Below are 24,924 nucleotides of genomic sequence, written 5' to 3'. Positions count from 1 at the left end.
ATGCTGCTGACACGGATGCTGTCTCCTATTTTAGACACGGGAAATGGGTCCCAGATCTTCAGAGGTGGGAAAATTCCTCTGTGATGAAATGTTCCTATGCTTACAGAAATCAGCAGTACAATTAGAAGCTTGGGCTCCAGAAATCATTATTTGCTATCTGTGTTTTGCTGCACAGTTTGAAGAGGTGATCTGTTAGAAATCTGCACATCTACTTGGTTCACCAGCTAATAAAAAAGGAATAAGCATAATAATGACAAAGCAAGCATGAATGATATTGTCTTGACATTTGCAAAGCTCAGGTGGACTGAATAATAATGGTCTGCTATTTGCCTTGCAACAGCAGCCAAAATAGGTTCCCTGCTCCTGTTTATACCAAAGAAACAGGGCAGCAGGCATACACAGATATACACGTACCTATGCTGCTGTGTAAATAATAAAGTCAGACTAATCTGGTCCTGTAGCCATTAATGGTCAGAAGATGCTGAGAGTTAAGAAACTAAAGATGGATTTAATGCATTCCAAGGGATAAGATTTTCCAGCTGCCTTTTTAGGTCAGATCTATACTCCCATTGCTCCTTGAAGTGTGGTTTTGGGCACTTGTGGGTACTTACCTGCCCACATGCCAAGTTCTGACTCACCTTGCTGTGGGCAGCAGCAAAAGCCATCTTTCAATTTTAAATGCTTGTTCACCTGTACATCCACTGGCTCATGAGGAGAGCTTTGCAAATGAAGCACTGGGCATGGAGTAACCAAAGCAAATTCAAAGTGGTGTGCTCAGCACATCTTCAGCTCTATGCACAACCCAGTTGTTGCACCACAGAGGTAGAATAAATTGCATAGTGTAAGAGTGTCTCTTGGTTCATTTATTACAGCTGCTATGCAGAAAGCTTATTGTCTCCAGGAAATGGTACATGTGGATACTGTATGTATGACAGAAAAATACCAGAGGCTTTTTATATAAAGCTCTCTCACCTGCTAGAACAGCAGTCTTGACTTACAAGGTTTGCTCCCAGTGGGGAACTTAAAGTTGGTGGTGGGATGTACACAAAACCCAGAACTTAACCCCATTAGCTCCTCAGCTGTAACTTCTTGAGTCTGTTTGGCCACACCTGAGCCAGCCCTGGGCTGAACAATGTATTTCAGGACACTCGAGGCACTGGAAACAGGGTGGCTGGCCAGCCTGGCTGCTGCCCCTTCCTCTAACTGTTCTGCAAAGGCAGTTCCACTGTAGTGCAGCCCCTTCCTCTAACTGTTCTGCAAAGGCAGTTCCACTGTAGTGCAGCTCCATGCACTGCCGCTACTGAAAGGCAAATCTTGGCACTGCACCCACAGGTGCTCTAGCTTGTTTCACTCCCCTTCAAAGACAAAGCCTTAGTGTGATTATGCCTTGTCCTGAACGATCCTGGGTATCTCCATGGAGAGCAGGGAGTCTTGCAGGAAACAATATCAACCAAGACTTCTGAGAGAAAGAGGAATTAGGTAGCAAGAATGACTGCTAGCTTGCTTTCGAGGGGAAATAGCAACCCTTGATGTGCTGCTACCTGATGAGCAAGCCTAATACAGCACTGCCTACTACTAGACATCTTCCACTAGTCTAATGGCTTACAGTTTGCTCCAGACAGGCCCCAAGGGATACTGAGGTCTTCTCCTGAGGCTGCTCCTCTGAAACAAGCACCCCCACCACTGCTCCACTCTGATGGCAACGCTGGTCCTGCAAACAACATCAGAGCTGCTGTGATTCTGCACTCATGCCAGGTTTTGCAAGGAGAAGGAGCCAGGAAGCTTTGTTTCTAGAAATGTGACTTAAGATTGTCTAGAATTAGAGTTCCAGAACTAGTTTGGGGTTTGGGTGCTTGCTTGCTTCAGTGGTGGGGCTTGGTTTATATTTTCATTACAGCCTTCAGGGACTGAGCCAAGCTGCAGTCAACCTTTCCCTCAAGCTTGTTCTCACAAAGCAAGATCAAGATACCAAAAAGTCTGTCTGGAATGTGGAAATCTATGGTAAAAATATTAACTGAGCAAGCCTGCAACTGCTGTAGCCACTAGTTAAGAAAATCAATCTACTGCATGATGGGCAAAAGAACGTTTATCAGTTTCTGAATGGACAGGGTGCTTCAAAAGCTCTGGTGGATCTGTCAGGAGAGTTGTTTTATATAGTAAGGAGAAATCTGATCATTAAAGAAGTATCTGGAGAGCTGGGAGCTCCATCACAGCAACTGAAATAGGAGCTCAGAAATGTTTCTGGGTATCTTTGGTAGAATTCAAGTAGCTCAAAAGAAGAAATAACAAACGTTCACTGGGGTCTCCATTTCTGTTCCCACTTACTTAAAAAGTAACTGACTGAAGGCGAGCTACTCTGAGCATAGCGTAGACTGACCATGAGAAAACACTATTGGAAGAAAAAGAAAAGCAAAGTCCAGTCTGGAATATATGAAGATCAGCCACATCTTCAATGGGACACATCCCAGTTCATCTGCCACAAATTCCCTGTAAAGATAACACAATATTGTAAATTCATGCCCTTCCTGATGTTTGGCACATTCTGTCTCCCATAAAAAAGAATTAGGTAAAAAAGGTTCAATTTCTTGTCTTTTATTTTAACTTTTAGATCTTCTCTGAATAATACACTACCCTCTGTATTTCATTAGAACTTTGACATCCAGTATATTTTCAGAGCATGCAGTGGTTTTAGCTAGCAAATAGGAGCCAAAGGTGATCTGAAGAATCATGCAGTACTCTCATTATAGTAACTAGTATGGACAGCAGGGAGTAGTGGCCTTTCTCTCATGATGGCTATAACACAAGGCCTGGCAGAATAGATCTGCTTGACAACAGCCAACACAGCACCATGGTGGGGAAAAAAATACTGGGTCTGCTTTATACAGGCAGCCTGATGTTAATTCCAAATGGCATCTTACCTTCTTGTTAACGTTTCAGACAGACACACATAAAAGCGAGAAGTATGAGCAAACACTTTTGGTTTAAAAAAATTCTCCCTATGGTTCAAAAGTTTATTACCTTTTTGTGACCAATTTTCTGACAGGAAGAGACCATTATAACAATTTTAAAATGTTTCAGGAAGCAACATATGCTGCGCATTCAACATATGCTGTGACAAAATTCAAGGTAGTTAAGTGGTAAATTTGCAGCTGTCTGTGCAAAACAAAATTACTGACAAAAAAAGAAAAAACAACAAACACTGCAAATAACCCATTAATGAGGAAAGTATCACAGAACTATAGAATGGTTTGGGTTGGAAGGGATCTTAAGGATCAGCTGGTTACAACCGTCTGCCACAGGCAGGGAGACCTTCCATTAGACCAAGTTGCTCAAAGCCCCATCCAACCTGGCCTTGAACACTGCCAGGGATGGGGCATCCGCAACTCCTTTAGGGAACCTGTTGCAGTGTTTCACCGCCCTCACAGCAAAAAATTTCTTCCTTATATATTATCTAAATCTACCCTCTTTCAGTTTACAACCATTCCCTCTTGTCCTGTCACTACACGCCCTTGTCAAAAGTCCCCCTCCAGATTTCCTGTAGTCCCTGTTTAGGCACTAGGAGGCTACTAGAAGGTCTCAACTGAACCTTCTCTTCTCCAGGCTGAACAACCCCAACTCTCTCAGCCTGTCTTCATAGGAGAGGTGCTCTAACCATCTGAGCATCTTTACAATTCGTATTGTGACTATCATTCATTTGGCTAGTTCTGAATTTAAAGAACAATATACAAAAAGGCAACAACAACATTGATCTGTACTATAGAAATACATTACCTTTGTTGGTGGCAAGGACCTTCATACACATGAAGTCAAAACAAAGAAAGTGATGTCAGATTGTCTCATGAAGTTTCAGCAGACATTTTCTGGAAGATTATCTTACTTAATTTTTCTGTGCTACTTACTCTCACATAGCAATTCCATGCAATTCCATATTTACTTCTGGTACCGTGATTTTCTGGTGCAAAAATAACACAAAGAAAGCCCCCCTGAGTCTATGACAAGCTTAGTAGGGATTAAGCGCTGTAAAGCTAACACATTAAGTGTCACCAGAGCTACATCTTTTTCCACAGAGTAATAGGATGAAGCAACATAATGGTATACTTGTACAGCAAGTACCACATGAGCCACACAATCATGTTGACAATGCTGATTAACGGCTCTACCTTGCATTTGCAATGATTAATTTCATATGAAAGCATCCTAATAATAGATGTTCTGACTGAGCTCTGCTATTACACAACAGGACAGTAAATTGGCCAGTAGGAGGTTTGGGTCTTGCTGAGATAATGACAAATACCTGCCAGTACAGCTGTCAGTCTATTTCTGCTTTCAAAAATATAAATACATATCCTGATTATGCTGTTTGCATGGAGAAACCTGGAACATCTTCAGTGTATCCAAGGCCTAACCAGGCTATCAGGACCCTAGTCTAATGCTGCTAAAATTTCTTTCAAATTTCTTCCTGACACATAGAAAACCAAATCAGCTAAAAGGAAGTCTGGTCTATAACCTTTCTTGTAAGAGTCTCTCTCCAGGTCTGCCCCCCTTTTCCAATGACATGAAGCAGGTAATGATTCACACACCAAATGTGGACAAATAAATGTTACTAGTCAGGATTTGTGAGGTATTTTCTGTTGTAGAATTGTAAACATAACTTAAGTGGCATTGCAGTGCCTGTTAAGGCCTCCAGCAGCATTGATTACAGCTACTAAAACTCAGACCTTATTGTTTGTGTGTCTTTTGTTCTCTGTTCCACTGTTTCCTGAGTTATTTTCCCTTTTATTCATTTTTCTGGGGGCTTTGATTCTTCCATTCCTATTCAGACACAAGGCAAGAAGAACTTCTCAAGGACAATATGTGCTGCTCAAACCCATGTCTAAGGTCATGAACTATATTTCATTTAGCTCAAACAGAACACAAAACTTTAGAAGCCCATTGTAGCTATCAATTTTATTCGAAAGGTGTCTTCTATACATTTTTAATATATAGAAATAAATATGAAAGCCCTATACAAATATGAACATTTAGAGTATCAATACTGCCCTTTATTATTTATACTCATTTTTCAACACTTAAGAGGGACAAAACTACATCAAAAAGCCCACATATTTAGTAAAATAAATTTTACAAAATCTCAGATCACAAATATCCATATCTGACAGAATCTTCTAGACTGAGTTTTCTTTCACACATATGCACACTCTACACAAAATATGCTCAGCTGCCTTTGAGAATGTCACAATATAGACTGATGTACATTTTCCTTGAGATGAACAGTAAGAACAGTCATACTCAAGTTATACTCCAGTATAGGAATTTGGCAGTATCACTTTAAATGACATACTGTGTTAACATCATTATTTTTAAAAACATTCCAATAAATTAAAAAGAACACAATATTGCTTTCGAATAAAACCCAAGTAGTTAATACAATTCAGAATAGGCATTTGCATTCGTATAACATGATTCTTCCCCAGAAGCTTTGAGCAATTTAATTCAACACCACGTAAAATGCTTTTGATACAAAATAACATCATAAAATAAGTAAGCTTTTTGCTAACCATAACTTATAGCCTCTTTCCCATAAAGTGATATTTTTCCAACATAGGGCATCATTTACAAGTACTCTCACTAATTTACGCATTTAAAAGAGTATAAAGCAAAGCACATGATTAAATGGTGGGAGGAATGGTACTAAACTGAATACAACGGCTCTTTCAAAAGTTGTTTTTTTATTGTTTGGGTTTGGTTTTTTTTGCTTTACTTTTAAGAAAATTTCAAACACCAACAATATTGAAAGGAGACCATGTAATAAAACAAAACCTCTTTGGCCTTCCTCAACAATTTTTCCTTATCCCAAAACTAAAGAGTTCCCAGATGTTACTTTAGGAACTGTAGATTAAACTTTCTGGCAATCAGAGGAAATATTTCCTATTTGGACAATAAAAGCACAGGCTTTAGTTCAGACAAAATATAAGAATATAATTTACTGTAAGTGCACACTCTTTCCTGTTCATTCAATTCTCTTCGGTTAAGGGAAATACATAGGACTTCCCTCTCAACCCTGATTTAATAACTTACATAAATAACAGTGTTTGAAGAATATGGATGTTTAACAGTTTACACCTATACTAGATTTAAAGGCTATTTGGAAATGTCTATCCTGTTTTGCAAAAGAACTAGTACTTTTAAAGGGAACATTGTACTAATCTTTTCTTTCCTTCAAAACAGAAATTTATGAGCTCATGTTACTAAACAGTACTCTTATTTCCACTTCTTAAAGCTTAAATGCTTGGCTCATTCTTTCAAAGAGGAATTTGCAGATTCACTGAGAAGTATACGGGACAACTCTCTACGCAAAGGCAGATATCTAATATGGCTTGGTTTGGAATAGCAGCTGTGCTGAGGGTTCTCATTCACAGCACTGGAATGATACAGAGTCATAACAAGCTTCCTTGGTTCACTGCAGTTCTCTAATCAATTTTCACTCCTCCAAACTCCTTCTGAAGTCACCCAGTAAAACTAAATGTTTTCCTCTATAGGTTTTGCAGGCATAGCTAGAAGTTCTACAGGCCACAGAAGATTGACCGTTTCCCAGCAGCACAAGAGTAACAACCTGAAGAAAGGTTTCATAAACGCTGTACGGCATTAATCTGGCCTGCAAAACCTAGTTACAGTGATGACGATCAAGACAGTAAGGACCTAGCTCTACAGCAGAACTAACATTCAGGTTAAAGAGTAACCATAGGTGGTGGGGTTGGGGGGACAGTACAACAAAATAGACAAGAGACCATGTACATAAAGACCTGCAGTGTCAAAAAAACAAAAAACAAACCGAAACCAAAACACAAAAACCGACACTTTCAAGGTAGGAATGTATTTGTCAAAAACTAAACTTCTGAACTTTGCCCCATTACGAATTATTTGAAGTCTGGGTTCCTGAGCTTGATTCTAGGCAGCAGGAAGGGCAAAGGAAAGTGTTTTGTATCTTAAAATATACAGCAGTATCATTAGGACAGTATTTAAAACCTATTATTAGAATTAATAAGTTACAAATATGACCTTAAGAATATTTTAACTAAATAGCAGTTCATTCAGAAGACCTTAATCTTCTTTCTTTTGTGTTTGAAATCGTTCCATCAAAGCCCTAAATATATTTCCTGGTAATTTCTGATGCTTTTCTATCAGAGCTTGGAGTGCTGCTTTTGTCTGTAGGGAAAGAAAAAAGTTCTTGGTCAAATTAAGTTTTCCTTATATTGTTCATACATCAACACAATTTCTAGGTTCTTTTTCATCCCTTCAAGCGAAACAAAACTACTCAAAGTTCAAAATACTATTTTTCCACATTTAAGCCCACAGGATGCATTTGTGAGATCACTACCAATGAACACAACAACAAATTAGTATCATTTATCTCTGGTATCTGGTGTTCACAAGCTCTATTAGCAACAGGCAGTATTAAAATGACAATGGAGTAATCAAGAGACCTAGATCTATAAAGCACATCAGCACCAGAGTGGTGTGCTGCAACTCAGAAACTTCTGCCTATGCCCAAGTAAGTTTGCATCAGTAACGCTTTTCCAGTATGCAGGAACTTTGCATCTACACATGCCCATAAGCAGCACTGGAAACACATTGTGTCTCAGCACATTTGGGTTGTACAAAGTAATGAACTCTGCAACCAAATTCCCTAAAGGAGCTGGTCCTGTAAAGCATGCTTAGACCATACCTAAAATAGTGCGTATGACAGCAGCATTCACTTTCACTCAAAAATGTAGCAGGCCAAGAAGTTAATAGTAGTCATTCTTATTATTATATAAAAGCCCTATGGGAACATCCAAAACCAGGGCAATATTCAAAGGCTACAGTGAGGATTTGCTACGACCTTCCTATTCGGCCTGGAGAGGCACAGATTACTGAATTCTTAAGGCCAGAAACAGAACAATTTGCCCTTGTAAACCAGTGGTTAGCAAGGGGAAAATTGGTTCTTGGTACAAGCTCGCTGTTATATGAAGTATGTGATCAACTGTTAAATCCTGGAGAAGGCTTCTACCCACATCTCTCTATAGATCTGGTCCTAAATGTCTCCACAGATTTACAGTTTCTATTGGGTAAAAAAAAAAAAAACTGAGCTTAATTTTTCTCTATCTAAAGGGAAAACGCGCATTGTGCCATAGCCTGAAACATGCGATACAACTTTAAAATCACTCTAACTATAATTCTAGGGGATTCACGTTCTAGGGACCTTATTTGGCAGAATTTGCATGTAAGCCAGAAGCAATTGAGGGTGGCACAAATATAAGATGATAAAGCATATTTTAGAGTCATTTAAACACATTCTTTCCTGAAAGCAAATAGTTCTGAAGTCCTGTCAGACTGTACCCCCAAACGAAACAATCAGTTTTCCATAACCAGGGCATAAGATAGTGCAGATATTTTCAGATGTCATTTTGCAGAGATCTAACAAGAGGGTAAACAGATGAGGAGAGACAACTGAACTGTCACCTGCATGGTCAAGAAGAAAAGCATCTTTCTCTGAAGTTTTCAGAATGCTAAAAGTGACCATCTGTGGAGCTTTCAAAAATGGCTGTTTCAGCCTCCTCCATCTGACTCCTCTATCACTTAACTGTTTTATGTCTCTGTGTTGTGAAATCTATTAATAAACTGAATGAACATGAGGACCTGACAATCATTTTTATAAACCACCTACATCTGAGCTAGAGGAACATTCCAAAGTTAATTTGTTGGGTGAGAAGTTGGAGGATGTGGAAACAGAAACACACTATTCAAAGTAGTGAAATTATTTACCTTAATTTTTTTATTGTATGGAATTCCACCAGCTTCTGAACACTGATTTACTGTATTTGAAAGGCTTCAATAGTATCTTTGTGAGAAGACCAAGAACCAGAACACTTTCTGGTAAAGCACTTGCGGCTGTGTCAGGGACACTAGATAATGGTCCATGGTGGAACACACAAAAATAGAAAAGTACTGTTTGTTCGTGGTAGCTCCACCCCAAAAAGCTCAGCTTGGCTCCTCCCCGGAAGGTCCCACTTTGGCTCATCCCCAGAAAAGTCCCAACCCTCAGACACTTTTCTAGGTATCGCTGGCCACTTCTTCCGACATAGGCTGGCCCCCTACATCAGAATGAGTGTGCATTTTCACTAGCGTAAAAGCCCGAGCCTCGGGCAATGCAGGGAGGCAGAACCTCATATCATCCAGGTCAACACTGCTTCTGCGGGGACGCCTGCTGGGGTTGAGCCTGCCACCTCACACTGTGATGATGTTTCTTGGAGCTGGTTTCCTCATCATCATTACATGGTCTTTGGGGTCGGTAAGATAACCAAGTATCAGAAATATCCTTTACTGTATATTTTGTTAACTCTATATTTTCCCTGTATTAATAAACTAGTTGTGATTCTTTATTGTGTTGTGTTTCTCTCAACCCAGAATCCTCGAACTCTGAACAGCGTCTTTATCAAACCAGAGCAGTCTTATCTGACTGAACTTCTTCAGTCCCTAAAGCAATATCGGATGCAGTACTGACTTCAGAAAGCCTGGAAAATCTGCAAGGTCTAGTAATAAAATAAGAGCATTTAAGAAGGGCATTCAGAGTTAAGCAAGCCCAAAGCCTTCCATGATTCCACCAACTTCTATAACTAGCTCCATGGGAGAAATGACCAGAATATTCCAGTGTTTTCTATCATTACACTGAACATTTTAAATATATATATATATATGTATATCTCTCTTACCTTTGCAGTTAGCTCCTCTGCTGTTACATTTGGTTCGTATGGAATGGGTTCTCCAATAAATGTGCGAAGCTTGACTGGAAACCCACCGTACACAGGAACTATTGGCAATCTAATACGTTCATACAGTGACCTAAATATTTCTAATGTGAAAAAATGTAGGGGAAAGCAGGAGAAGGAAAAGGGAGGGAGGTGGGGAGGAAAGAGAAAAAGAAAAGGAGAGGTTATTTGGTAATGTTTATTTTCCCCCAGTATGTCTTAAAACTGAAACTGGCTTGTCAAGTAATCCAGCCCCTGACTCAGATTCTCAAACAACGTGTCATCTCAAGTGCTATTTCCTAAAAGCTGTGTTAATGCTAATATCAGGCATGTTTCCACCCTAACCTAGTGAGAAATCTCTCCTTCAAAGAGCAGCTGCAAAGAGAAGGAAGGAGAAAAATCTTGTAGCTGCCTCTCTGGAGAGTAAGGGAATGCTAGATAATACAGGTTAAAGTTCAGCTAAATTTACAGGTTAGCATAAGAAACTAGTATTGGAAGACTGTTCTCTTTAGTCCCATTGAGGTCTAGAGGATCAGAAATAATTTTATCTGACTAAAGGCCAGCCATGTTAAAACACAGACATGTTAAAACATTCCTCGCAGTGAAACAATATAAAAAGAGAGAAAAAGGTATTTTGATCAGCTCTAAGATGACACATCTTCCCCACATGCCACTTTCTAAGCATCTAGCCCAAATGCACCCAGACCAGATTGCTTGCAGAATGGGTGCTAATATTCTTTCTCTTGTTTGGGATGATTCTCCTGAACACAGCAATAATTAATTGCTGTTTATTCTTGTAAAACCTGATGAATATGTGAATTATTCTGCACACCTACATCTGATGGCTTGGCTTTCTCCATGTTATATGTAGCTTTTAATTACAAGGGTAGAGAAGCAAGTGTTTTGCCATGCATTCCTCTGATGAAGATGATAATGCCATACTCAAGGCAGAACTTGCGACATGGAGGAGACTGTTCAGACCCTTTCTGTTAGATAGCAAGTTGGAGATTATAGAACAAAAGGGGGTTTAACACTAGAAGATCAGCAGAGATGTGGGCATTTAATCATCCCAGAGGTGTACCCTTCAGATATATACCCTTCTATTCATCTGCTGGCTGGAAGTCTCATATTGGTGAGGAAAGACAGCAAGCAAATGCATGGTTTTGTAAGGAACGACAGGTCTAGTGCTAAATAGTAAACCAACTACAAATTAAGTATGTTTAAACCACGCGAAGTACAGGTAGATGCGCAAGCACAGAGCTTTAGGAGAACATTTAAAGCCATTATGTGTCAGTTGCAAACCCCTGTTTGTTTTGTTTCTTAACAGACAGCAGAAAACTTAAGAGTTGGTCTAGCAGACATAAGCAGAGAAAAAAGTGCTCAAAATCTATTTGCCATTTTTCAGCTCATTTTTCCTTACTTCTGCTGCTTCTCTGAAGGCAAAAAGTTATATGGAGAGTAACTTAGGTGAGGCAATACGACATATAATGCGGATATTAAATCCTGAATATGTCTGAACTCTACTGGAGAGCAAACCTCCAGAAACAAGGCCATGTCAAATCTCAAATTTATATGGGGATAATTTCTACAGAGAAAGGCTACACACATATGGAAAAATAAACTACAAAAAAATAGAAAATATCTTACTTATTCCTCCTAATGTCCTAACGCCTTCTCGAACATTTTGTGTAAACATAGGAATGATGGGCTAGGAGGGAAAAAAAATAAGTAAGAATTTAATGAAGATAGCACTACCTAAAAACTTCTACCTCACTTAAACCCAATAAGCAAATTAACTTTAGAAGTGTTTCTCAGACAAGGACATAGAGAGAGCAAATCAAGTATTCTTATTGTGCTGTACCCTTCTGCTATGTGGTTTCAAGCTAGAGAATACCATGAGATTTCAGTGAGTTATTGTTTCAGCATGTCCATTTTCTCAAAGCAGTCCAGGATTTCAGAACCAGGCCTCCCTCATCTAGCAGTGTTTGCACAGTTGTGATTTAAGTGGTTAAACCTCTAACCTAATTACACTCAAAATGAAGAATTCACAGGACTGGGATGCTAAACTTGTCTGATTCATTTCTGTTATGCTGATTGTGTTGCTTCACACATGCTGTGTCGTATTCAATACATGTCCATGATTTATTTCTGCTGATAAATATTTGGAATTGTGTTGAATATTTCAAGTTTTTGTTGGTGTTTCTGAACTTGCAAACAGCTGTCAAGATTTACAAGAACCAGGAGGGGATCGACTACTACATGAAGTTTTTAGTATCATTTTATAGTATGCATTCACTGTACGTAGCATCATCAGAAATACAGAACTTTATATGGAGATGAGCTAGTAAATGAAACTTTTCACACAGGTATTAAGTTGTTTTTTTTTGGGGGGGGCGGTACAGGAGAGGAAGTCTGTAAATAATTCAGTGCAAATATAGAGAATAAAAAGAACTGCAGTTGCCTAAACTGAATGGTAACAAACTTCTTCATTCTAGCACCATCTTATTTGGAACACCTTTTGACATAAAGGTAGAGATTTTTTTTATGTACTAAGTTGGCTTATGTGACAAAAATTCTGTCAAACAAATTACTGAAATGAGGCAACTTCAAGAAGTTTAAGATCCCAGTTTTAGACACACTTTTATTTCCATAAGGAGTTATGCTCCTGATTAAAGATGAGTTAAAAGTTTATCTTTAATCTAAATAAAGCTATGTTCCCCACTTTCAGCCTGCCTCCACACTATTCCTATTCTACTGCATCTCTCAGGGCTTTTTTGGGGGGGATGAAGCTGCAACACCTTTGTGAGTGCATAAAGGGAACTAAACACACATTCAGTAAAATAAATATAACTAGTACAACCATAGCTGAATCCCAAGTATGGTCTTTCATATGCAATTACAATACATTAGTAAAATCTAAATCTGTTGAAAATATCCTGTTCAAACAGTGTTATTTTCCTCCTGAGAAGTGATACACACCTAAAATTGGGTCTTAAAAGTCTCCAATTTCTGTATAAAATTGAGAGATTTAACTAGTCTCTCTTTGACAGTACCTAAATATAAATCTCTTGGTGTGAGACTTACTTTCTAATTAGGTATATGCAGACCTACAGACATATGCACACAAGTATAAATATAGAATGAAGGGGACTCTGTAATCTTATTAAAATAGTTACAATTCAAATATATCATACACTTATGCGCCTTTCACAGTTGGTCCCATATGATTAATCATCTGCCTGAGACCAAGCATAATGCTATATATTTGAACTGGGGAGACAGTTCACACTAGTGAACAGCATCTCCTGCTGTTGCTGCTTGTCCTAGACATCCCTTACTACCATAAAATGTCAATACAGTAAGCAAATAGTGCCAATGATTCCAAATTGTGCTGGGTCACAGTATATACTTCAATGATAGGGGAAACAGAAATACTAATGTACAGTTGCTTCCCAAACCACTGTCAGGGGTTGAGCTATCAGAATCCTGACTACGTACGTGTAAAAACAGCACATGCTTGTAATGTAGAAACCACCCTGGATTTCATCTCTCATTCTTTTAAACTCTGGATTTCCTGATGTTATTCTTAGCTAACTCCAAAGCCTTCTTATTGAAAGCAACAAAACCAGTCTTGAAATGTTGTTATGAAAGCAAGCAGCCCATATTCATGCTGAACGTAACACCAAATATATGTCAATCAAAACAGCTTTCCCTGGGAGAAAATGTTAACACTCTTTGCTTCTCTTCTGTGACTTGTCATACTTACCACTTTTGCATCGATGGCCACCTGAGCAAAGCCCTTCCGATGACCCCAAATAATAGTATACATTTCATCACTGAAGAGTGCTTCCCGAACTCCACCTGGGGCAATGGCTATCAGAGAGCCCTTCTTCAGAGCATTGACACATTCTTCTTTTGGTCCATGCATAACTCCATGTACATCAAGTAATATTTTAAAACCTGTAGGTTAAATAATATTACTTCAGAAAATGTTCATTCATAGTACCATCGAGTAGATTCCCAGCATGGAACACAATGGCTAAAACTTACTTGTCTAATAACCTGTAGCCCCAAATCAAAATGTTTCTAGAGGGACTGAAGCATTAAGTTTTCCTTATAAATTCTGGTCTAAAAAGTTGAAGATTTAGGAGTTTCAGTGGCTTTTTGTCACAGTAAATTCAGGTGCTATCTCACAATCAGGGCTAAACTGGACAAAAATGGCAAGCACTCTGTGACATTTTTCATGGGTCCCTTCAAAGGAATTGTTAAATCAGCTCCAGCACACTAGCTCGTGACTCTTTGCCCAAGCTCTAGTTTTCAAACATAGCACAGTCCTAATAAAGTGCAGCAGGAGAAAATACCAGCAAATCTTGGTGGGTTTTGTTCTATTAATTTTGGCAAACAAAGAGCAGTCTGTGCACAAGAAGGACAATGACAAAGAAAATGCAGCATTCTCTACGTTACAAACTGCTGCAGGAAGTAACTCCCTGGTTCAGTCAGTGAGTATGGCCTTTCCCATAAAGAGGCATCTGGCAAGCCTGGATTAGGTTTATCCATTTTAGGATAAGACTTTTCGTTTTCTTAAGCTTTTAACTGTAAAGTTACATAAACTTCTCATATAATTTTGCATTTCAAATGCCATATTCACCCTACTCTTCCAAGAGATAGCAGAACATCAAAAATTTGCTTGCAAGCATCAAATGGGCACATACCTGATCGACTAATCTAATGTGAAACAATAAAACTAGCATAAACCTCTGTTTGCAGGAAATCAGTCATGTTCACTTGCTTTAAAATCATACAGTTTCATGTTCACTTGCTTTTAAATCATACAGTATTTATTATGAGTACTGCATACCAAAATGTGAACTTTAGATGACTGAGCAGTATGGGAAATATATGAAAGGATGCTAATTTTACTAAGTACCAAGAAGTCCAAAATTAATTTTGTTCCACAGTCCAACCTGGACTCTGCCCTTTGCCCTAGCATATTCTTCTATTTTCAACAATATTGTGTCTGCATCAGTGTTTGAAAACCCTCTGAAGAGTACCCAGTAATACATTCAACACTTATCTCAGTTTGTGCACTATAGACAATTCTCTTACTTGTTACAGTGACTGTAACATAAGGGGCCATCAGCTCCTTGGAAACAAGATGACAAGGATGTCATTGTTTTCCTGTGGTTGACCTTTAGGATCACAAGGAGGTACATTTAGACCACTGAATCCAACCTTCCACAATTGTAGGTAACCACACATGCAAAACATCCAGTCCACAAGACACTTTGCAACACCTTGCGGATGCAGCAGGCAAGAAGCCACATCTCCTTTTCTCTGCAACATTACAGGAGAGGAACTGTCTTGCTATTGCTATGGAAATGCCTGATAGCAGGCAATCTTTTAAAGAGGGCTATGGGCCTTGCCGGCTCATGCATGCCTTAGGAGGCACAGCAACATTTTACAAACACACTCCAGTTAATTGCAGCTAATTTAGGACAGCAGCACCCAATGCAGCAGATGCAATAAGTTTGCCTACTGGAGGTTGGATACTGCCATGGATCTGAAATTCATAAGTATCATTAAATCATCTAATCCAAGTGTGCTCAACAGCCTACAGACTCCCCAAACTCACCCCCCCACACCACCACCCCATTTCTCCTGCAGTGACCATAATAAACTTCCAGTTAATTAAAACATCTTCTGAAAATGTATCCAATTTATTCTGAAGATTTAATCAAGATCAGGCAGTCTTAGTACTAGGATAAAATTATGGCAGTCTTTCTGGTTTGATTCACAAGAGAAGTGGCATCTATCTGAGTTGCCAGTCATAGATTACTGTGTGGATTTTGAAACACTATCCAGAACATTGTCTGGACTCTTTGGGCTTGTCTTCCATTAATAGCCCTAATTTATTCCCAGAACCAGAGAATTATTTGGTTAGAAAGGACCTCTGAAGGTAATACAGTCCAACCTCCCACTCAAAGCGGGTCCAACTAGATCAGGCTGTTCAGAGCCTCACCCATTGGAGTTTTGAAAGTCTCCAGGGATGGAGATACCCCAACTTGTCAGGCAAACTGTTCAGGTGTCTGATCACCCTCATGGTAAAATACCTTTCCACACATCTAATCACACATCTGATTTCCTGTGTTGCAATTTGTCTCTGCTGTTTCTCGTTCTATTGCAATGCACCTTTGAGAAGAGTCTGACTCCCTCTTTTCTGTAGCTTCCCGTTAGGTCGCTGAAGACTGCAATATATTCCCCCACCCTGATCTCAGACAGACCAAACAAATCCAGTTCTCTCAGCCTCTCCTCATACACTGTATACTCCAGCACCCCATCAGCCACTGAACATGCTCTATTGTGTCAATGTCTGTCTTGTACTGGGGAGTCCAAAACTGGACATCACATTGCAAGATCCTGTCCACTTGAGTGACAATGTCCTTTCCTGCAAAGCCACCCTTTTTCCCACGGTACTGTCACATGTGATGTGCACCTGGCATGAAGCAAGCTTCACAACTGTATGTGCTGAACTTTGTCAAGTTTCTGCCAGTTCATTTCTGTGAAGGCACTCTGAACACCAGCTCTAACCCCCAGTCTATCAACTACTCCCTCACTTTGGTATCATTGGTGAACTTCCTATAAGCACACTCCAGCCCCTCACCCAGGTGTGCAGTAAAAGCATTAAGTAGCATTGGTTCCAGTATAAATTCCTGAGGAAGACCTGTAGAAACCAGCTGTTAGCTGGACATTGTACTGCTGAAGCCAGTTCTTCAAGACCAGTCATTTAGCCAGATGTCTCTGCAATGCTACTAAACGATATTTGGGAGATTCGTAAGTGTACTCACACTTAGAACCTTATTTTAAAGCAGAAATTGAGAAAAACAAAAAAATTAATCTCCCATTTGATAAACAACTGTATATAAATATTAATATATATAATATGGAGCCAAATATAAATTACAAAATAGGCTACATTAGTCAGCTGTATGCAAAAGATTTGATAATCAACTGACAAATCCTAGCCTCTGGCAAATGCAGTTGTAGAGGCAAAGTCATGCTGTTATCAGTATGGAAAAGTCAGTTTTCAGGGATTAAAGCTGAAATAAAACTATGCTGACAAAAGGACATCTTTGTTTCCACTAAAAGCATCAGTGCACTACAGAACACTCTTGTAAAGTTTTAGTCACAAATTTAAATTGGGAAAAGAACTGGGTACTCCGGGATTGCACATACACAAAAAACAACCCCCTCATGTAATTCATTTCATCAATCAGCAGTGTTTTTCACTAGGCCAAAAATCTGGTTCTAAACACATTTTTCAATTTCTTCATGCTTTGCCTCATGTTTTACACAAACTTGCTGGACACTTCTACAGCTTTCCTCCAAAAAAAGATTCTACTTGGAAGAGTCTTCTCCTGGGCAGGTTCTACTGCCAACCATACTCAACTGGGTGGGTACAAAAATACATCGTCCCTCCAGACTATTACTGTCAACTTTAAGACACTGCTTCCAAGCAGTTTGCTTCTTAATCAGGTAACACCACTCATTCTGCCTATATTAATAAAAAAAAAGAAGCATCTTACTTGGATCCTTGCTACCAATTAACACAGAGACAATTGTTTCCCTTATCATCTCCTTCTCTTTGTTTCTAAACACCCTACAGCTGTTGGAAGGTGTTGTCCAGCTAGAAGTATGACCCATCCTTGCATGGGCCAGTCTCCTAAACTCATTCTTGTTTGTACAGAGCATGTTAGAGACAGCTGTACTCCAACATTTTAACTAAATTTGTCTGAATGTCTGTTGAGAGCTGTGTTCCTGTGGTACAATTTTTATTGATTACACCATTAAAAAGAAAAATTTAAAAAAATTAAAAGTTCTCAAATTGATTGTTTAGAATGAAGCATGTTACCTGGTAATCTAAAGACGAAATGATCAGCTACTACGTGGCAGTATCTCTTCTTTTGTATAAGAAGTCTAGCCATGAAATAGACACAATCAGCAGGAGTAGCTCCATGATAAAACACAATAAGTCCTGGACCTTCAGGAATATTTTCAGCACCGTGAAGTTCATAACCTGTTAGAAGTTAAAGGCATAACAGATGTCAAAGTCTGATACAATTGCATCCCAAAGAAACTAACGGCAAGTTGGTAAACTGAAATCAATAGCTATTGAGAAGTAGTAACAGCAAAGCGACCTCTAAAAACTCAAGAAGTGACTTGCAGTATTTACTAAGTTGCTTTCACAGGAGATGCAGGTTTAATTTAAAGCAGAAGAAACATATTTAAAGAAAGAAGAACAAAAGGATAAAAAAAACCCTGAAAACAAACCACCCAGTCTCACTCTCTTGAAGTATATATTTTTTCCTTATTTTTTCAGTTCACTGTCTTCAAGGCTGCAGAGTCCTCCAATCATTCAAGAGAAATCACAATCAGGATTGGATAGGAGACACAAAACAACTATTTCAAGTTATTATTTACCTTTCAAAGCTCATTGCCACCAGTAACTATTTAAGAAGATGTGACGTGACAACATCCATTTACATGTCTCATTTTATTCCAGCGTATGAAGATTATCTTTGTTATTTCTCTCAGAGTTATACTTGCTCCAGTTTTCCATCACTAAGTACTAAAAGCTGTTTGGGGTTTTACATGCTTAATTGAAATATACATAAACACAGACAAGTTTCTTACTGAACTTACATCTCTAATTAAGTTAACAGTGCAGAATATATTCAGTTAACACAAAATATCAGAATGCATCAGTATAGAACATTCAGTTAATATCAAGCAGTACTGTTACAGTATCTTGTGTTTTTTTTAAAGAAATAATAAAAACCAAATAAAAAACCCCAAACCCTGTCACTTCTTCCAAAGTTAGTAAGGTCTGCAATTCCCAATCCAGTGAATTATTTTTAGTCCTATAGGTACTTTTGGCTCTTCTTCTATTTTTCTTTCTATACCTGTGGAGCTGCAACATGTTGCAAGCATAGTGAACCAAGTGATCACGGACTGTGCTCCATGACAGCTGGTCATAACCAGAATGATACCTACATCTAGCATTTACATAATATATATGAAGTTGCATGTATCACATACCACTTTGGTGCTTGGGGCTTTTGGGGGTTGGAGTTGTTTTGTTTAGGGTCTTTTTTTTCCCAGTGCTGTGAGATTTCAGGAGAGAAAGTTCTTCCTATCATATATTGATTAATCAAGTGGGAGAAAAAATAATCACAAAATATTTTACTCTTTAGCAAGAGAAGTGCATAGAGAACATGGAAGCAGCTGGCAGGGCAGAAAAAAGTCACAACTGTCAATGAGGAACTGGATAAGAATCTTTTCTGCACAAATAAAAAGTCAGACCTTAGAAAAAGTTACTAAGGATGAAAAGAGACAAGGACTTAAAAAAAAATCATTTTCTTATGAAAAAAGTAAATAGCTTTTTATTGTGAAGTGAGCATTTTAAGCTCTTTGATGTAGCTGTTGATTTTGATCTAGTGTACTTTCCTAGATTTGAAAGTTACATCTTAGTCTTACAAAGCCTATCTGATACAGCCGCTGCACCATCTGGTTATCAATGCCTTGAAAACCCACTTCCCTTTGACTAGAGAACAAATAGAGATGATTTTCAAGGAGGATTTGTTCTTTATGTAAATTGCTCTTAAACATCTCTTTCTCCTTTAGCTGTGTCTAGCTGAATGGCTCTGAAAGAGGCTTATGATTTCCTTCGAAAGAAAAGCCAAATCATTTATTAAGTCTGTCTTTATAAAGAAATAATAGTAGAAGGACAAGAAACAGAGCCCTCAGTTTTAACATTGTAATAGAGAAAGTAGTTGGACAAAAATACATAGAAAGAAAATAAAAAAGTAGGGTTCTGTAACAGGCTCTAAAGTTAATTTGAAGCAGCAACTAGTGAGGGAACTGAGTTCTCCATTTAGCCATCATCTGGCATTACATGTAAAAGGCCGGTTAAGCGCAATTAAATAACACTAACATCCTGACATACCAGCTATTAGAGAACTGGCATTTAACTTTGAGTGTTTATATACTGACTCTGAAATAATATAGTAAATTGATCTAATTTTTAACATAGACATTTCAGGTCCTCCACAAATGAGGAAATTCAGTAGTTATAAAAAAAGAAAAACAATAAATACACAATTCAAAAAATGCCTATATATTCAACTGGATGAATGCTCTCATTTTGCAGCAGCAAAGGAATAAATGCATAAGACAAAAAAATTTACATCCAAAAAAGTGGCTTTTATTTCTCCCAGGCACCACTGGTGTTCATTGGTAAAATGGGAAATATTATTGGCCTGAATTTTAAATTTCATGCAACAGCAGCACAATCAGTTATATACCGATAATCCTGAAAGGTAAGCCAGGAATAAGAGCTTCAGTGGTTTTTAATCAAACATCAGATCTCACCTACCATGCCATATTCTTCCATGTCCATCCCATAAGGTAGCCAACATTTGTTTTGCACCATCCCAGAAATCATTGGAATAGGCTTCCTTTAGTTCATTCTTCCTTTTATAAATATGAAGAAGGAGAATGGAAGTGTAGAAGAGGATGACAAGAACTCCTGGTAGTAGAAAAACTGCTACAAGTGGAAAAAGCACCCATGAAAGGTAGACTGCATAACTCAGATAATCTTCAATATGCTCCACGCCAGTCCATTCTCGCAGAATGTAAGTCAGGCAGGTTAAGTAGGACATAGGCATCGGCCCTGCAGCACAGGATTCATTTCCACCTATCATCTCCTGTGAAATTAAAAAAAAAAAAGTAAAGTAATAAATCCTAAAAAAAGGCAGATCTGCCTATCCTGCTTTAGCATACAAAAAACCTCTCTAATGCATTTTATTCATGTACCATTTACCCCACATCCCAGCAGCACCTATTAGAAACATAGTGGTTCACACAGCAAAACTTTTACTTGACTTTTTTTAATCTTTTTCTTTCGCGTGGTGGAAATGCTGACAATTCTAGTTGAGAAAGACAGTGCAATTGCTTAATCTCAGGATAAGATTTTATCTCCTTAAAAATGTTCAACTGATGCAGATCCAGAACACTTAATACTGTTACCAACAATTTACATTGTTCTACGTAATACACGGTACATTCAAAACCTTTTCCCAAGCACTTATTACAAGAGGGAATGGCACAATTTCAAATCCAGTGCTATAATACCTGCTGAATACTTCCACTAACCACAAGCATGTGACAATTCGGGAAGAAGATCGTCTTAAATATGCAAATCTCACTCCTGGACAGAACTTTACTTGTACCTGGAAATTTACAGATAGTGAAACACCAAGTTCAATGCACAACACAGACAGGCAGCAGAAAGGACAAAGAAAACAAATACAAAAGTCCTTTAAAAGTTTTAACTGCTCTGGCTTTACTGTACCTATCTCTCCTCTCCAGTGCCAGCTCCTAAGAATTTTCAGGGCTAGACCTCTCTAGGCTGGAATTTCAGGTCTTCTGTAATTCCAGAGCAATATTTTTTTCTTAGCTTAGTAAAATTTAGAGGAAAACTTGCTATTCACTTCATCTTACAAACATGAGACAACTTGTATGCTTGGGTACTTTAGCTACAGTTCTAGTACACTGTAAATGATACCTTGTGGAAAAAAATTATCCTAATCTAGACTAAAGGTTTGGTCAAGACTTGAAGTAACTACTAGTCAACACTGAGAACAAAAACATGTTGAAACTATAATGGAGGCTTGTAGACAGAAATGGATTAAGAACAGGAATTTCTGAAAGAATCTAAGCTCAGAGTTTTTGTGTTTTTTTTTTTTTATTAAAATGTTTGGTTTTTTTTTAATTAAAATGTGACTTAGAGCATGTATGACTGCAGAGTTCCCACGTCGAGAGAGACGTATGTCTATCACTCCTTTAGTGTTGCTTTTTTCTTGCAAGCAGTACGTGACTGAAATTCAGAAGATAACTAATACTACCAGAACTCTAATGACAACACAAAAAAGACAAAGCAGATCAGTTTTACTCCACATTTGCTATGAGATGTTGAAACATGTGCTACAGCAGAACTCATCTCACTTTTTTCCCGGTCTCAATTTTTCCTCCAATCCTGACAGAGCAAGGATGTTCCTTTTCCTTCTGTTTTGAAATCAGCCCGTACCCACATTGCCCAAGTTAAGCCCTACTGACAAGAAAGCTGATCGTGTGACAAGGACTTTGCTCCCACGATCCATGCCTGTTCCACTAATTCAGGCTTGCAACATTTCACTCCTCAGCATGTTCCTGAAGACAATGCGAGAAGAAGCTGATTTATCCTCAGTGATGTATAAGCATGTAGCATTAGTGACAAGCACTTCACTGATTTCATGCACATGTGTTTGGGGGTGTGAATTAGGGGGGAAAGGACAGGAAAAACTGAGCATGTGGGAGAGCAAGAGAAAGCCCTTTCTCACTGCGGTCACCAGAGCCAAACTCCAGAACCTGTCAAGCAGCAAACACCCACAGCAAATATAAGAAACACAAGTTGTGATATCAAGCAGGATTTAAGAGTAGCATTCAACACTACAATATTTATCAGATGGTTATGCCTGGACTTCTCCAGCAGTTCCACCTACTAGCTAGAGAACAATACAGATCATGGATTATGGCACAAACTTTTCAAAACTCAGAGGTGATTATATAGCTTTAAAGATTACAGTTACACTCTCCCATCTATTATCCTTTTGCTTATGGCTTTCTCCAGAACAAAATCCTCATCAAGTAAAGTTAACATCCTGTCCACACATGTCAGCCTTGCAAAATGCAACTTGTCCTTTTGCCTGCAATGTTAGATGCAATACCTCAAATGCCACCATCACTGTTTGCAAGTTGCATATTTATGCACTAACCTGTAACAGAAATTAAGATCTGACCTCCTCTTTGCTGTCAGCCACAGAGCTAACATCTAAAGTGTTGCCTTCTCTTAGGAACAGTCAACTCCATTCTGAACAATGTTGTTTCGTCATCTTGAAGGGAATCATAGAATAATTTATAATAGAAAGATTCACTGGACAGCACCTGTCCAACCTTTAGCTAACTAAGGAGTCAGATCAGGTTGCTCAGGGCAGTGTCCAGCCCAGTTTGTAGCATCTGCATGCATGGATATTCCACTGCTTCCCTGGACCCCCAATCCCCAATCAAGCACAAGTGTCTGATCACCCTCATGGTGAAAATGTTTTTCCTTATCCTGGTTATAATTCCCCTTACTGCAATTTGTGTCAGTTGTCTCATGTCCCTTTACTGAGAAAGGTCTAACTCCCCCCCACACACACATAACCACTCATTAAGAGGCGCAGTAAGATCCCCTTTAAGCCTTCTTCTTCAGGCTAAACACAAAGCTATCTCACCCTCTCCACAGACACCATGTGCTTGAGACTCTAACAGAGCTGGTGGCCCTCCTCTGCACCCCTTCCAGTTTTTCAGCATTTCTTGTATTGTGGGGGTCCAAACTTGACTTGTAGTCCTAAATGTGCTGAAGAGGGTTATAAATACTTCCTCGATCTAATGGCTGTAGCCTTGCTAGCATAGCCCAAAATGTAGGTAGCCAACCTCACTTATATTTGACTTACCGTCCACCAGATAAAGGCCTTCTTCATGCCTTTATCTCTTGTAATTTTGCTCCCTCTGCAACAGGTCCAGCATTTGTTTTGATCACCCATTGTACAGCCACAAAAATATATCTAAGTGATGTATGTGACTGCCACACTGAACACACTAACAAAGATAACAGCAGTGAAGAAGGGAAAATAGATTCTGTCTCCATTTCCAAAAAAGCACAGGATGCTCCATATTACGTAAAGGTCCAACATAGTTCATATATGCCACTTTCATGGTTTAAGCCCAGCTGGTAACTCAGAACCATGCAGCCACTTCACTCTCTCCCCACCTTTTTTTCTCCCCTGCTCCTGGAGTGATGGGGAAGAGAATCAAAAGAATGCAAATCTCACGGGTTCAGATAAGAACAGTCCAGTAACTAAGGTATAACACAAACCCACTACTGCTACCACCAATAATAATGATAAGGGAAATAACAAGGGAACATAGAACCAAAAAGGGAAGGAAAGGAAAAAACCCTATAAAAACAACAGGACAATACAATTGCTCACCACTGACTGATACCCAGTGATCTGGACCTTCCAGGAAACTGCCCCCAGTTTTATATATTGGGCATGACATGCTGTGGTATGGAATACCCCTTTGGCTAGTTTGGGTCAGGCGTCCTGTCTCTGCTCCCTCTCGTCTTTCCATGCCCCTCCTCATTGGCAGAGCATGAGACTGAAAAGTCCTTGATCGGGGTAAGCATTACTTAGCAACAACTAAAACATCGGTGTATTATCAGCACTGTTCTCAGGCTAAAGTTGAAAACACAGCACTGTACCAGCTACTAAGAACGAGAAAAATAACCATTACAGCTGAACGCAGGACAACTACTAACAGATATTGTCATTTTGGTCTGTTCCAAATTTACAGCTGCCCAGAGCAGATAAAGGAGTGAGATAAAGCAGCACAGTCTTCTAGAAACACCACCATGTCAACCTGATTAGGACCTCATCTAAGCAGAGACTATCCTGCCCTACTTGTCAGAGGTTTTCTGACATCAGTCACTGTCCAGATCTAAAAACTTCAATGGGGTGCAGTACTACTAAGTCTCAGCATTAGCTGACTTACAGGCAGAATCCCTCTGTAATACGAGCATATCCTTAAAAAACGTATTTTAACTGACATCACTAACACATTTCCCGTTGTGTAGCTCAAAGTAAAAACTTTTAAGTTCAAACTTTCCAATAGAAAATCTTACATACAGTTTCACAGATGAAAAAGATGCAATTTGTCATCTGACTAATGATGGTGCACACTGACTTACACTTACGGTTAAGGCTTTACACTGTCTGTGAAGCGGAAACAAGGCTAAAATATAATTCCTTTCACTGACTTCTAGCATGCAACCCGGGAAAATCCTTAACTAAACTACAGTAATCTGCAGCTGTAGTGCACAGACACTGGGTTAAACCGAGACCCTACTGATCATGCTACAAGCAGCAATTACAGAAAGCAACATATACTGCTGTAAATTCTTCACTATGAGGGTGGTGAGGCACTGGAACAGGTTGCC

The 24,924-nt window shown here is 38.9% G+C and overlaps 1 protein-coding gene across 7 annotated transcripts in view; it reads right to left on the bottom strand.

Annotated features, from left to right (window-relative positions):
• Nucleotides 1–4,928: 4,928 nt before the first annotated feature.
• The window catches only part of TMEM68 (transmembrane protein 68), a 41,746-nt gene continuing 21,750 nt past the window's right edge, over nt 4,929–24,924 (bottom strand). For 4 of the 7 annotated variants that reach the window (XM_062633375.1, XM_062633377.1, XM_062633376.1 and 1 more), the window contains 6 exons: nt 20,221–20,551; nt 17,698–17,862; nt 13,555–13,748; nt 11,436–11,496; nt 9,753–9,892; nt 4,929–7,206 (listed from right to left, as the gene is read on the bottom strand). In XM_062633375.1, the coding sequence (XP_062489359.1) occupies nt 7,102–7,206; nt 9,753–9,892; nt 11,436–11,496; nt 13,555–13,748; nt 17,698–17,862; nt 20,221–20,551 (996 nt within the window). In that variant the 3' untranslated portion in view covers nt 4,929–7,101. Of the gene's footprint in view, nt 7,207–9,752; nt 9,893–11,435; nt 11,497–13,554; nt 13,749–17,697; nt 17,863–20,220; nt 20,552–22,660; nt 23,127–24,924 lie in introns of those variants that run through there. The other 3 variants (XM_062633378.1, XM_062633381.1, XR_009967579.1) reach the window with 3 other exon arrangements.

The sequence above is a fragment of the Pezoporus occidentalis genome, unplaced genomic scaffold (assembly GCF_034315485.1).
Source record: "Pezoporus occidentalis ecotype Australia unplaced genomic scaffold, CSIRO_AGI_Poc_V1 ctg4, whole genome shotgun sequence".
NCBI lineage: Eukaryota > Metazoa > Chordata > Aves > Psittaciformes > Psittacidae > Pezoporus > Pezoporus occidentalis.
Note: the sequence above shows the minus strand (reverse complement) of the source record. Positions and strands in the feature narration are given on the sequence as shown.